General features: G+C 37.5%; 1 protein-coding gene across 1 annotated transcript in view; it reads right to left on the bottom strand.

The window, feature by feature from the left end:
• Positions 1-15,460, bottom strand: part of sv2ca (synaptic vesicle glycoprotein 2Ca) — a 51,472-nt gene that overhangs the window by 17,189 nt on the left and 18,823 nt on the right. Inside the window, exons 3-4 of the mRNA XM_047382684.1 lie at positions 11,592-11,772; positions 10,299-10,450 (exon numbers count right to left, since the gene is read on the bottom strand). Of these exons, the coding sequence (XP_047238640.1) occupies positions 10,299-10,450; positions 11,592-11,772 (333 nt within the window). The remainder of the gene's footprint in view (positions 1-10,298; positions 10,451-11,591; positions 11,773-15,460) is intronic.

Here is a 15,460-nt window from a genome sequence, read left to right as displayed (position 1 = left end):
AGCTCGACCCAACGACTCCCCTGATCTGACGGTTACATTTAAAATCTGCGCCCCCATTGTGGGTTTGCAGTAGCTGACTTTGTATAATGGGCCAAAAACCTATCTCAGCTGGAGGAGTTTATTGCTCCAGTTCACAACAAATGTCATCTCAAGGTTTTTTACAAGACAGGTTAAATTCATATCCAGTTATATAGAAAAATAATCTAATCAATCCAATTCATACCAATCTAATCCAATTCCACCACAATTATAATCATGGAATGCCAAACCATAGCGTAGATGACTGAAATTAGCAGGAATCCCTCCCCCTGAGCAAGTATGTTATGACAGTTAAAAGATGATTGCATTCAGTTGCAGATAATCCTTTTATAGAAAGAAAACAGGCAAATCAGCATATTTTAATCCTCAACTAATGTTTAAGTTTTCTCTGTCGACTTGTCATAAAAGCAAAAAACCTACAATCTTCCACCCCAGCAGTAACTCAGAAAATACTTTAAATCGTGCCACTTCCAGAAAACACCTAGGGCTGCAATTAATGATTATTTTGCTAATCGATTAATATATTGACTATTTTTTTGATTACTAATCAGATAGCAAAAGGTGCCTAATAGGAGATATAGCAAAATATATATATTATTTGTACAGTTTTGGCCTAATTACTGTTTTGAGTAGGTTGTTCTTTCAGCAAATGGCATGTTTTAGAGTCTGTTAACGATTATTCGATTACTAAATTAGTTCAAAAATCACCCTAAACCCACAACAAACAACCAGAATGCTTAATGTTGCTTTTTCATCCAAACAAAAGCAGGTTAATTCATTTTATCTTCCATTTTAAAGACTGACAAAGTACAATAATTTGCTAGGATTTAGAAGATAATATCAAGAGCTTAAAAATTATTCTAAACCTCCACAAATTTTTGTTGTTACATTGGTATTGCCGTTTAATCTACTTCAGCAAATACAATGTAACTAAAACCAGGGACATTATCTCCATTTCTTTGGTGTTGCCTTTTGTCCAAGAAATCTGAATACTGTTTCTGGTAAATCTCAACCATAACAAGTGATTTAAAAAAAAAACAAAGCTGTCTGATTACTACACATACTGGGGAACATTTATTTGCTAATTCTTAATCCACATTGTAATATTATATTACTTATTACTTTATCAGATAATTTTTAACTTACAGAGCCCTCTGCTATTAAAGATGTGTACAAAAGCATTAGAATAATTTCTAGATACTCTGATGAACTTAAAAAAAAAAATAAGTAAAACAGAAATGAAAAAAAAAAACAGGTTAAATTATTCTGAGAACACTGAATACGTACTTAAATAAAAGGCTGGATTTTTCAGACTTTTCTGAATAAAATTATTCTACAGCAATAAAAGAGAACATTTTCTTAAACAGCTTTACCAGTGATGTGAATATTTGTATGTATGAACATGACGACACAAATTTTAATATATATTACGTGGTAAAAAAAAAAAAGAAAAAAGGTGTGAGTTAAATACCATCTCATGTACTGTGGACTTTAATCTATAGCCTTGGATTTAAGAGTTAATCTAATAATGCAAAAACAAAAGGACTTGAAATAAAAATGGCATTTAAAAAGAAGCTCTCTGACTGAGCAGAGATGAATCAGTCTGCAGGTTAAGCAGAGAAAGGGAATATAAATGCAGGGACGGGTTAATTGAATGTGTAGGAGGAAAATTGAGTGTTTTCTGCTGAGTTAAATCCTGTTGCACCTGATCTTGGCCCACAGGCAGCCTTTCAGACTCATTAATCATTACAACATGCAGGGAGAACAGCACACACACTGGCGCTTGTGAAAAATGTGAGGATATACACTCTAACAGAGAATAACAGTACAGAAATAAATAATATGGATAACCGCACATAAATCGTACCGACACACCAAAACGCCATGTCAAGTTCCCACCTACAAAAACACAAGTAATTATTTAGGCAAGTCATACATTGCATGCTCTCAGTTTCTGCTAAGCTAAAGACATGTATTTTTATTTCTACAGTGTGAACCAATCTACAAAGAATAGCAAATGACATAAAAATATTTTAAATTAGCATTTTTTCCAGTTTTAAGATTTGCAGCTTTGCAAATATAACAAATACAGTAAAGTCCATTTTGAGTCCATTTAAGTTTGTAGATTTGCTGTCCTGTCAAACACTCATAGTTAAATCTTTTACAGTAAAACCTATTTTGTCTATGAACTGTTAAATGTGAGATTAGGTTTAAACAGCCAGGATGAACTTCAGCATGAACAGTCTGCCACACAATGACTTGTGTGAGTTCTCTTCGTGACTTCACTTTCTAAAACATTTTTAACAGGATGCAGAAAAATGGGGGCCCCGCATGCTCATCGTGACCTCCCACGTCTCTCCACAAATCGTGCCTCATGGAGATAAAGCTCCAAAGGCAATACGGCACCATTATCCATCAGCAGGCGTGGGAGGGGAGCCACAGGGTAGGGAGGGGGTTAATGCTAATGGTTCTGCCAGAAAATGGCTGTTTGGAATTAATCCTACAGCAAGTTAAAATCCAGCTCTGATATCAGCTAAAAACAACTGTGATCAAAGGTTGTGACACAAATAAGGTCCATCCTAGATCCTCACACTACATAAATATTGTAAAAACAAAATGGTCTGCAATAGGAAAAAAAGGTAAGTAACATGTTGCATTGCTTTAATGGTTTGCCAACGTGTGTAGTATTTGAAATACAGAATAATGTACTTAGAATCACAATAATTTTCATGAGAGTACACAGTTTTGCTTGATTCCATAAGACACACATCACGTAGCATTGAGTGGATTGCTATTTTCACCCATTTGCAACAGAGTTTATGAGGAATACGTTTATAATTTAAACATTTTCTGTTTACATCTACATCACAACAGGACATTTTCCAGTGGAAGTGAGTCCTCACAGCATCAAATAAAAAAGATTGGGTAGAGGGAACCCCCTGTCTAAAGGGCACAGGAGATGAATCAAGAAGTGTGGTGCTGACACCTCTGGGCTTTAATTACTGTGTTCCAATTAGATTGATTTGTCAGATAAGAAGTACCTTTTGAAAATAACAACCTTTAAGCAGGTATTAAACATACTTTTCATTTAGCCCACATTTCTGTATTAAAAGTGTTTTTTATTGATCAGATGTAATATTCTAACCCTAAATGTTGTGTTATCATAATTAATGGAAATAAAGACTTGAAAATCATCAGTCTGTGTGTAACGAATCTCTAAATTGTGTTTCACTTTGTGAGTCGAGTTACTGAAATAAATTAAATTTTCTATGATATTCAAATTTTTTAGATGCAGAGACTCACACATAATGTTGATATTACCACTGAATGTATCTGGACATGTCAACAGTGGGTGAAAGCACCATATAGTTAAATTTAATACATTTGTTTTTTTGGTTTTTTTCAGTTTTTGGTTTAAACCAAAAACCCCATCTAATCTCCCTCACAGGACAGAAAAATATATGAAGCAGTAATTAATTTAATCCTTTTGTAATTTTCTTGTGTACTTTAAACCTACATAAAGTCCCTATGTTGTATAAAGGATATGTAGAAACCTTGTCAGTTTTTTTGTTTTTAAATAAACAATTGGGAATATCTGCTTATAAACTGAGGTTCGCATACATGTAAAACTTCAATATGTTTCACATCAGAGTTCTACAAAAGCACGTAAGCACAAATATCCATTTCTGTGGATCATTTCGCCCTTTCACACCGTACAAGGCAATCCTGGCGAGAAACACGGGCTGAATAAGTATTCATCTCATATTGCTGTGATTGCGGGACCAAATGGGCGTGGCCTACAATATACAGCCTTCACCTGTGGAGGACTTCCCCAGGCTTGAGCATGTAATTATCTTAATCAGCTTTTGGCCTTAATGCTGATGTGAGTTATTTAGGTTAAGCTTTACTCATAGTAGTCTCAGTCTGATACCCACACTTTTTACAGCACCGTGACTCTATATACCTATTATACAATATAGTTAATTAAATGATGACACCTCCATAGCTCTACAGAGGTTTGAAGTACATGAATGATTAACCATCTTCATCTTTTTAACCTCTGTTCATAACAGTTCAGACATATTAATTATTATTAATTAATTAATCAATTGTTAGTAAATTAAGAATTCTATATTAATTGATTAGAAGTTGACTATTTTGTGGAATTCCACCAATAAATCCCTACATCATCCATTACTCTTGATGTGTTTCTAGAATTAGAACTTGAGTTGATCTGCACATTTAGGTTTATCTCGAGTACTTTTTTTTTTTTTTTATGTGTCCTATTTGGCATTTATGGCATATCATATGGAGCAAATGGTTGCCTACATGTGCCAGGGCAATTTTGCTCTACAAAAAGGATATCTCAAGACCGTAATCTATTTGTGTGATTAACGTTGTTAATTCCAGATTCAATCCAGCATCAAAGTAGGCTGACCACACTGATTTTATAGGAACCAGTGTTTGTATGACCTTTAACCAAACAGTTCTTCTCAATTTCTTGCTTTTCTTTGGTCTTGCAGTATTAGACCAAACTGCTAGGCATGCTGCACAGCCCATTGTGTGCCCTGAGGCTAAGCACTGGTATTGGGCAAACCTATGAACTCAAATGTCTGTAGAGCCAACAGTAGTCACATTAGATAACTGACTCGGCAGGTGATGTGAACTTTGTTATTCAGTGTGAGCAGAGCAGTGTCAGCTGTGTAATGTCAAGACTGTTTATCCAGGATCTCTCAAACATCCAGGTATGAAAAGGGATATAGTTTGATTTTTTAATTTCTAATTAAATATTCTCATAATGAAATTCACACTGGCTAAATGACATTGTTGAGGAAGTACATTTTCCATTAACAACAGTGATAGCTCTCCAAACCATTTTGCGCCTGGGTTTAGTCCAGACCTGCACCCGGTCAACTGAGTTGCACTGACAGTGCAGAAACAGTAATGTTTTCCCTGAGATAGAAAAATCAGGCTACCAAAAAAGAAAAGAAAGGACAGGGAGAGAAAAGTCTAATTTTACTGAGCAGTGAGCATAAATTTATCATGATCAAAGTTATAACCACCAACCATTTGAAAATTAGTTTTGTGGACTTTGTGTTAACAATATTTAAACTTTAAAAAGACTGTTTGATCTTATAATTGTTACCTAATTGCTTAATTCAAGGCATTCAAAAAAAAAACAATTCTCAAGAAGTGCCAGGCATCAGAGAGGTGCCCAGCAGGCATGAGGTTATAAGACACTAGAATAAATTTACAGTAAGACAGGAGGTACATTACAAAGACTGGTGTTCCTTTATAGGCAATGTCTAGTAAATTGTTGTGTACGTATGTGTACATGCATATACTCTTTCAGAACAACTGAAACATTGTAGAATATCAGTATTAACAAAGTTTAACATCATGGACCACATGGATAGACTGAAGAGGTGAGGTCTGTTCTCCATTGAATGACAGTTAACAAAAAATACCTCATTAATGATTTTGCAAACATGGAGAGCCATCAGTTTGCATTTACTGCTAAATAAATTCAAACACCATTTTTTTTCACATTTGTTCAAAAACATTTCCAATAATTGCTGATGAGGTTCTTTATGTGTAAATAAAAATAGAGCTAAATTAAGTCTGGGCATTTTAATTATATCCTGCTGGCAATGAGACAGTTTGTCAATATTGATATTAAATTTAGATTGAATATTTTATCTCAGTCCTATATGGATGGAAAATATTGATAAGATGAGCATAGAGGACCACTAAGATGGTTAACGCATTGCACCTAGAATTTTATGCTATGCTCCTTCATATTCTGTTGCTTGGAAACATTAATCTTCTCTTTAGAGTTTCCTATAAAGTGTGTTGCTTCACCTTACTTGCTTTTAAACGCTGGATAAACTGGATGCGGGATTATATTTTAAAAGCCTGCTTAAATTTGTAGCATTAAATCTAGTTCTTTGATAACTACAGCAAAATAACAAAACTACTAAGTTTGTAACGGAATTGCTCTCATTTTCTACTTTAAAATAGTTTGAAACTGTTAACATTAGTTCCTACTTTCCATTTTCTGGCAAATGTATTAGGTGCAGCTGACATACAGCCTTCGACAGTAGGGCAACTGCAGAGGTCAGCAGTTGAGTGCAGCGTGATACCGATCATCTGTCTGTGTGTGTGTGTGTGTGTGTGTGTGTGTGTGTGTGTGTGTGTGTGTGTGTGTGTGTGTGTGTTTGTGTGTGTGTGTGTGTGTGTGTGTTTTAACATTTCTGACCTCTTCCAGTGTCAGATTTTATTTCTTTCAATTTTCCTAGAGGAAGACCTGTGTGTCTGCTAAACTTGTAATATCTCATCCACACATTGTGTAGCAGTGCATGCACACACAGACACATACACACACTGCGCTTCTGTCGTACTGACGTCACAGGCTGACTAAAGCATAGGCTGGTCATAAATCACTTCTAGATGTAGCTTTGTCCTATTAGAGCAAGGAGAAAAATCTAATTATGCTTGATCAAGAAGAACACTCTGCAGAGATGGAGAGGAGAGGTAACAAAAGGAAGGACAGAGTTAGACAGGGGGCTGTGCAGAGAACAAAGCAAGAGGAGATAGCATCCAGTAAAAGGAAGGGACAGCAGGTTTAAAATAAAAGCAACGTATGGGGAAGGGAAATAGGCAGTCTTTTTCTAGTTAACACTGATAATCTAAACCTCTAAGTCGTTCTTCCCTCTTTCAACATCTTCCAAAATCTGAATATTTGATTTAGCTTTAGTCATGTGTTAATCAATATGACTGGAATCCAGAAGAGCCTTATTTTTCACAAATCATACAGTACTAGTCTGCAAATCGTGATCGGCATGGATGTAACATCATAATTCAGCGCATAAAAATAAATTCAGTTCAATTTAAATTCAATTCAAAAATACCTTATTTATTCCAAAGGGAAATACAATGTTGTTGTAATGTATATTAAAGAACTTTCTTAAAAATGTTGTTGTAGGGGGTGCGATGCATGGAGTAGTGACATGTAGCACTAGAGTGCTCTGTCCCGGGTTCGGGTCCCGACCGCGGAGACCTGTGGTCTCTCCACTCCACTTGTTTTCTGCCTAATTTAAAAAAATAGCAAAAACAATGGCCACTGGTGCCCCAAAAAAAATCTTTAAAATAAAAAAAAAGTTACAGATGGTGATAGCCGTGGGCAGAAAGGATCTCCTGATGTGGTCAGTATTACAGTGGATCTGAAGTTGAAGTATTAATTGAACATTTGACATATTAATTGGCTGCTCTTGGATGTGAAAAAAAAGTCTCGTTGCTATGGTTATGTTTTATAGCAGTAAAAAAGTATCTGCAAAAAATCTTAATCGCCAATAAATTCTACATGGTATTTGTCCCAAACTTTCTAAACTACAAATCAGAATATAATTTAAAGGCTAATGTATCTGAAGCAAAAAAATAAAGATCTTTCAAACCTTAAAGATCAACTGAAGACAAATTAGTAAATTATATTCTTCTTTTTAACAGGTAGTAGAAATAAGTTAGACAAAGAATTTCAACGATCCTCGTCTATTCCTTATCATAACTCTCGTGGCAACCTTTTAAAATAGATCATGTTAAAATAATTAAGCTTTTAAGCTAATGCAGAGTGTATTATAATATTCAATGTAGCATGAAGATTGTTTTCTTAGTCTGGTTTCTGGGGGGTAAAGGGCAACAAAATTTGTTTAATAGAAGCCATGTTGGTGCGAGATAGGAATCTATTGTTTTTGTATATGGGTTTCAGAGAAGAGGTTGTGGGTGTTTAGTACTTAGAAAAAGAAGGGTGAACTATTATTGTCTACTGTCTCTGGGGAAAGAATGTGAATATTAAGAAGAGGAACACCAAATAAGGAAGATTATAGTGTTCCTCTCAACGTATGTGCTAGAAACCTCTCGATCATGCACCAGACTTTGTTGTGTGTAAAGCACATGTCTGAGAAGAAGATGACACACGAGCCAGAACACTCCTAAACTGGTCTCCGCTCTACCCGGTGTTAGATCGTCCTATTTCTCTATAAACAAATTGAAAAATACTATTAATCTCAAAGGGAAATTAAATGTTGTTGTAGCTCTTATTATGCGGGTTTCCTCAAAGAGCCGTTGTAGATGCTGATGGCTGTGGGCAGGAAGGATCTCCTGTAGTGCTCCGTCTTACAGCAGATCTGAAAAAGCCTCTGACTGAAGACACTCTGTTGTTGTTCGACAGTCTCATGAAGAGAGAAGAGAAGAGAGCCATTATCATTGACCTAATAACAGTCTTCCTCCCAGGTTAGAAGAATCCACAGTTAAGGAACAAGGGCTAAACTTTCTTTAACAATCGCATTTGTCCAATAAGTTCAACAATCTGGCATAACAGTCCAAAATGCATAAACGAATTTTAATGCAGTACACTGCAACAGAAAGGCTGATATTTTTAGGATTGCACAGTTGAAATAAGTCATTGAAACTGTGTGTGTGTAAGGTACAGAACACATTGTAAAAAAATAACTTCCTTCAGAAATGAAGGAGAAATAGACATAAAATCACAAACTGGCAGGTGTATTCTGAATAAATACGCCCAGTTTTATGTGCTCCAGGAGTATGGAATTGGGGGCCCTTTACTAGGGGCCATCCGGTCTCTGTACAAGCGGAGCAGGAGTTTGGTTCGCAGACCTGTTCCTGGTGCATGTTGGACTCCGGCAGTCTGCCCTTTGTCACCGGTCCTTTTCATAACTTTTATGGACAAGATTTCTAGGCACAGCCAAGGGCCGGAGGGGGTCTGGTTTGGGGACCAGAGGATTTCGTCTCTTCTTTTTGCAGATGACGTGGTCCTGCTAGTCCCCTCTAGCCAATACCTACAGCACACGCTGGGGCGGTTCGCAGCCGAGTGTGAAGCAGCTGGGATGAGGATCAGCTCCTCCAAGTCTGAGGCCATGGTTCTCGACCGGCAAGGGTGGCTTGTCCTCTTCAGGTTGGAGGGGAGTTCAAGTATCTCGGGGTCTTTTTCACGAGTGGGAGAAGAATGGAGCGGGAGATTGACAGATGGATCAGTGCGGCTGCCGCAGTAATGGGGGCGCTGTGCCCGTTGTGAAGAGAGAGGTGAGCCGAAAAGCGAGGTTCTCGATTTACCGGTCGGTCTAGGTTCCTACCCTCACCTATGGCCATGAACTTTGGGGTCATGACCGAAAGAACGAGATCCCGGATACAAGCGGCTGAAATGAGCTTCCTCCGTAGGGTGGCCGGGCACTCCCTTAGAGATAGGGTGAGGAGCTCGGCCATCCAGGAGGGGCTCGGAGTAGAGCCGCTGCTCCTCCACATCGAGAGGAGCCAGTTGAGGTGGCTCGGGCATCTATACCGGATGCCTCCTGGACGCCTTCCTCGGGAGGTGTTCCAGGCACGTCCCACCGGGAGGAGGCCCAGGGGACGGCCCAGGACACGCTGGAGGGACTATGTCTCTCGGCTGGCCTGGGAACGCTTGGGCTCCCCCCGGAGAAGCTGGAGGAGGTGTCTGGGGAGAGGGACATCTGGGCGTCTCTACTGAGTCTGCTGCCCCCGCGACCCGGTCCCGGGTAAAGCGATGATGAGTACGAGTACGAGTACGTGTTTTATGTCAACCTGACTTTTAAGTTATTGCATCCCCTTTAAAAACTATACTAAATCTGTGCTGACTAGACCACTTTTAGACTTTTAAAGCATCATGGTCTTCCCTATATAACCACAACTTTCTCAAATTCCAACAGTTATCAAAGTTAATGAATATGATAAAGATTGCTGAAGTGTTAACAGTGGCCACCTGGCTCAAGTAAAACATGAGCATAATCTGTAGTTACTAAATTTTAACATTAAACTGGAGTTTTACAGTTATCACACTTGCAGTCTGTCTTCTAATAAACATACATATGTTACTCTCCTGACCTTCACCTTTCATAGTGGGGGTGAGAGCTACAGCTTTTAAGTGATTGCTTCACATGGAAGGGAAAACAAACGCCTCAAGATGTAATTATGGAGAAAGCCAGGACAGTTTTGTAACTATCATAAAGTTAAATTGGATACTGTGAAACTCAATCTTTAAAGCATGCCTTTTTCAACACATAACTGGCAGTTTAATTCAGATCATATTCAGCATTTCCTATATCAATGAAGGCAGTTTGTCTTCTGCTATTAATGAGTTGCTTGTCTTAAAAGAAAACCAAAACAACCATTTTCTATAAAGGTATTCCTTCATCTTTAAAGTGTCTCCTTCATTTGGGTGAACTTACCATAGTGCGGTATAATGGCCCAGGCCATAGCGGATGCATAGATCTCGCCAATCATCCAGAACATACACAACCAGCTGAGGTGCTCTCCTCTTTTCTCTCTGGACAACACCTCTGCAAAGAAGGAGAAAACAATGGGCACAGCACCTCCGATCCTGCAAGAACAGGAGAAAGGATATTTAGAAAGAGTGAAACCGAGTCAGTAAAAGTATGTTTCTGCTGTGATCTTATAGACTATATTCTAGCTTTCAAAAGGCAAGGTTAAGCTGTCAGATGTTTCTAAAATCCCCTCTGCAGCTAATCTAATAACAGTAGGGGACAGTCATCAGATTGCTGTCCTTGCAGCTTAGTCCAAGAAACAATAGATGCATGGACGGCAGGACTGATGTCTGTCTTTCTGTCTCTTTCTTAGTCTAAGAGAAGCAAATAACCAAAGCTTCTGCTTTATAAAATGGTCAGGGTTGTTGATCATCTCTGTTTGCAGGACCCCGGTACTACTTGGTACTACTCTCTTAATGCCCATGGAAACGCCAGGTGTGTATATCACATTTCAATACCCACCTCTGATCAGTGCTGTTGTTCTTTTGTTAAATTAATTTAAGTGCATTAATCAGTTGTTGTTCTTTATGTGTAATTAGAGTTGGATATACCTATTGTTTTCTATGCCCTAATACTCAGAACTGTATGTGTTATACTTGCTTCCAGCAAGTGTCTGTGAAACTGTTTTAATACAACAGAACAGAAAACAATCCTGAATGATGATTCCTCATCATTCAGAGACACATCTCACTCTGGTCCCTGTTTCAATTACTCTGAGAGTCTCTGGAGAGAATGATGTAGGCGCAATTACTGAATTAGCTCTTAAATGAACAGCTATATTCCCAACATAATAAATCACAGTATGTGTCAAGTGTCTGATGCAAGTGGAGGACACACTCTTTTTCTGAATGTAACTGACTCTAAGAAGAAATAAGATTGTTTAAAACTATAAAACATGATACACATAAATATTGAAGCAAAGTTTCAAAGGTTAAAAAATCATAAATTATATTGTTTCCACTAAGAAGTGAACACATGATCAAAGGAAATGCTCTTGTTTTTGGTACTTTTTTCTGAATGTATAAACAAACAGAAATTGGGAAACCCACTTTTAAAGCTTTTGTCTCACAGAGACTAAATCTCTGCCTGACTAAGAACAGTGTGCTGCCATCTCACTGATGTAAATGTAGATTTCTTTAGAGCGGCTGTGGACTGCTTTACAAGATTTCACCTTGACCTGCACCTTATAAGACTTACCCAAAGCCAGCGACTACACGGCAGAGAAGGAACAGTCCGTATCCCTGGACAAAAGATGACAGGAAGGCAAAGAAGCCATTGGTGGACATGCAAATGAGGAGGCATTGTCTCCGGCCCACTTTGTCAGACATCCCTCCCCAGAAGAAAGCTCCAACCATCATTCCCAGGTAAACAATGCTGCCTGGAAAAAGAACAGATAAGGTAGCTTTTTTGTTTCCCTGTACAAATTAGACAATGGATATACAAGCAGACTGTCAGAGAAGTATTTATTATTATAGCCTATAACATATTAAATATATTGCAACAGTATTCATATTTCTTTAACTTTTTAAGATTTTTTATGCATTCCAACCACAAACTTCCTTTAATTCTGTAATGATATTAATAACAATTTATCGTAAAAATTTGTGCACAATTGTGAAGTAAAAAGAAAACGATGCATTTTTTACAAATAACAATCCTATATGTTTTTTGGATTTGCAATCAGTCAATACTTTGTAAAACCTTTTTAAAGTCTGTTGGGATAGACCATCCCAGGTTTGCACAGTTAGAGATAGACATTTCTGTAACTTTGTTATTGCAAAATACCTCAAGCTCAGTCCGATTGAATAGAGAGTGTCCGTGAACCGCAATTTTAATGCCACATGTTCTCGACTGGATTTAGGTCTGAACTTTTATTTGGCCTTTTTTTTAATCTAAAACTATTTCTCTGTAGCCCTATTTGTAGGTTTAAGGTTGCTGCGCTGTTGGAGGGCGAACTTTCTACCTATCATCTCTTGTAGCCTGCACCAGGTTTTATTCCAAGATTGTCCTGTATTTAGCTCCATCCGTCTTCCCATCAACTGTGACCAGCTTCCATCCCCCTGCTGAAGAAAAGCTTTTCCACAGCATGATGCTACCAACACCACGTTCCACCAGGTAGATGGTTAGTCTTCCACAACACATAGCATGAAGTAACATTTAAGCTGTGCTGGGCATGTTATTTTAAAAAAGTAATTAGTTGTAGTTACTAGTTATTTCTCCTAAAAGGTAACTGAGTTAGTAACTGAGTTGCTCCACTATAAAAGTTAATAGTTAACAGGAAAAGTAACTTTTGCGTTACTTTTTTAAAGTTTAAATATATCTATGAATTTAGATTGTTCCAGTTGCATAAAGTGGAATTACATGGACAAGTAGCCTACTGACCCCGAAGTTTTAACATTTACTTCACATGTACGTTCTTGCCTTTTACCTCAAGGAGAATAGAGTAGGGCCTGTACTTCCACTTTGAAAACCCAGTCTTTCCCTTCAAGCTGCCATTGTTGCAGCTTACATCTGCTAGTTTGCCTCCCTTCAGCAAAGATAAAAAGCTTAGCTCATGTGGCTGTGAGCCACAACAGATGACAAGAGCTTTAATGTGTTGTTTTAGTTTATAACGTGCCCCATTTAATTGTGCGTAATGGCATTGTAATGCTGAAAAAAGTTATTTGTTACTCGTTACCGAAAAAAGTAACGCTGTTAGTAACAGCATTTATTTTAACGCCGTTATTCCCATCACTTCATTTAAGTCCCATCTGACAAGAGCATCTTGTTTCACATGTAAGCCAAGTCACATGTCTAGTGGCAAAATGCAAAATGCAAAAAGGACTTCTAATCGTTTTCTTTCAACAATTGTTTTATTTTTTTTTGTGCTACTTTTACATAAAGGTCAAATTTATGGAGTGCATCATCACTACTTATCCTGTCCACATATTCTCCCACCTCAGCTGTGGACCTCTGCAGGTCCTCCAGAGGTACCATGGGCCCCTTTGCATTTCTATGGTTAATGCTTTCCTTGCATGGTCCTTTGATTTGGGTAGACAGTCATGTCTTGGTAGGTTGTGCCATACTATTTAAATTTGTTTAGAAATTGGATTGAACAGTGCTCTGTGAGATGGTGAGAGCTTAAAAAATATTTTACATTGATTGAACTAGATTTTATTTAGGGGTATCAGAGTATAGGAGACTCAAATAAAGGCACTTTACTTTTTTATTATTTTCATTTACAAAGACATTCTGAAAAACCATCAACAGAATTCTGCTGATCTAGTTTGTGGTTAGAACATGACAAAATGTAACAAACTTTAGGCCCTGTGAAGACCTTTGCAAAGCACTGTAGCTGGATTCATATGATTGTTTCTACTACAAGCCAAGCTCTGCACAACCCGTTTACATTTAGGAAATGCCAAAATGTTCAGAATCTCTTGGAAAAAAAGTATTTGTATGAGTGAGCATCTTCTTATTTAACACCGACGAGCACATACAGAGTGAAGAGGCCAAAAAAAACAGGCTTTGAACAATAGGGAGACCAATGTGAACTATAATCCAGGTTAATTTACCAAAAGAGCCCTCTGGTCTCTTTTAATCTTAGTCATCACAGATGGGATCAATGCTCCAACAAAACAGCATTGATTTCTCTCACTGACTGTCATAAATTTGCCCTGAAGAGAGAAGGCCATAGCGCTGCTTCAGCTTCTATTGTGTGGCATTGGCTGCTAAGAGCAATGCTAGCTCCATATTTCTCATTCATAAGATCCTTCAGTTTCAGAAAGAAACATTATGTTTTAGAAACATATAACATTAGCAATAATTTACCTTCGAAAATATCCAACCATCTTCAGAGATCTAGTTCGGGCCCATTTTGTGCTTAAAAATCCATTGCAGTGGATACAATGAACCACACTGCAGTGCTACATTGAATGGTAGATTTGACTCAGACTGGAGGACACTGAGTTTGTGCTACTGCAAGATATTTAAGAGAAAGAAGCATTGCCTTTCATTCTTCATTCGTGCAGGTCTATACTCTGGTTTGAGCAGACACCTGCTTGACAGTTTTACTGCAGGACTCTTAGCTGAGCTAGCTTCAAAATGTGACCCCTTTCAAGTTACTCATTTGAAGTCCCCATAAAGTCCATTTTCAATATAACAGGCCTCTTCAGTTTGTGCACTATTTCCACTTGCTTCATTACAGATACGATTTTCCTTCAAGGTGCAGAGAAACAAAATCCTTTGGTATCCATTTTATCTCTTTATATCATATCACCCATTTAAACAACAGTTCACTCTGTGTCAGGATCACATTCAGTAAACCTTTTTGGGGGATAAAGGGTGGGCAAGAAAATAAGATCTATTTCCTGCCATTATAAGACCCTTGAGAAGGCCACAAACAGTTAAGCTGTAAATACATTGCTCACAGGACACTCAATTGCGTAATGAATTTATTGATGTTCTGTCCCAGTCTAGCTCCACAGTATCTTTCAGCATGATGTCAGCAGTGCTGGCACCAACAAACAGGAGACTACTGCACTGTAGTGTAATATAATCCAAAAATAGCACAGACATCCACTAACACAATGCAGTTTGCAGACCGGCTCCAACTTCCCTAGACCTTTGGAAGAATTTGAGTCAGTATATTCTTCCTATTATTTGGATAATAAATTAAATTGTATCCACTTATTTAAAAAATATATGTTTTTCCCTTTTTTATATTTGAAAAACCTCTTTTTATTTATCTTTGGGTTTTTCATGATTTATTTATTATTAACTGTTAACTTTGTGGGGTGAACTGAGAATAAAAACACACCTTAAATTATTTTTGAATAACAAATATTATTATTATATTATTATATTATTATAAATTATCTCTAATCCACACATGGTCAAAAGTATAAATGCAGACTCAAATATATACACACACACACACCCCTCACCCTCCCTACATTTTTTGGTATATATCTCCTAGCAAGGAGAAGAGAAATAAGATGCTTTTTGAAGCTATCAACTAGTTTTCAGAATAATCTTTGGAACACAATTACCAATGTTCTTACTGGGAATGACAGAGTTCAAATGAG

This window comes from Girardinichthys multiradiatus, chromosome 12 (assembly GCF_021462225.1).
Source record: "Girardinichthys multiradiatus isolate DD_20200921_A chromosome 12, DD_fGirMul_XY1, whole genome shotgun sequence".
NCBI lineage: Eukaryota > Metazoa > Chordata > Actinopteri > Cyprinodontiformes > Goodeidae > Girardinichthys > Girardinichthys multiradiatus.
This window is presented reverse-complemented; position numbering and strand designations above follow the sequence as displayed.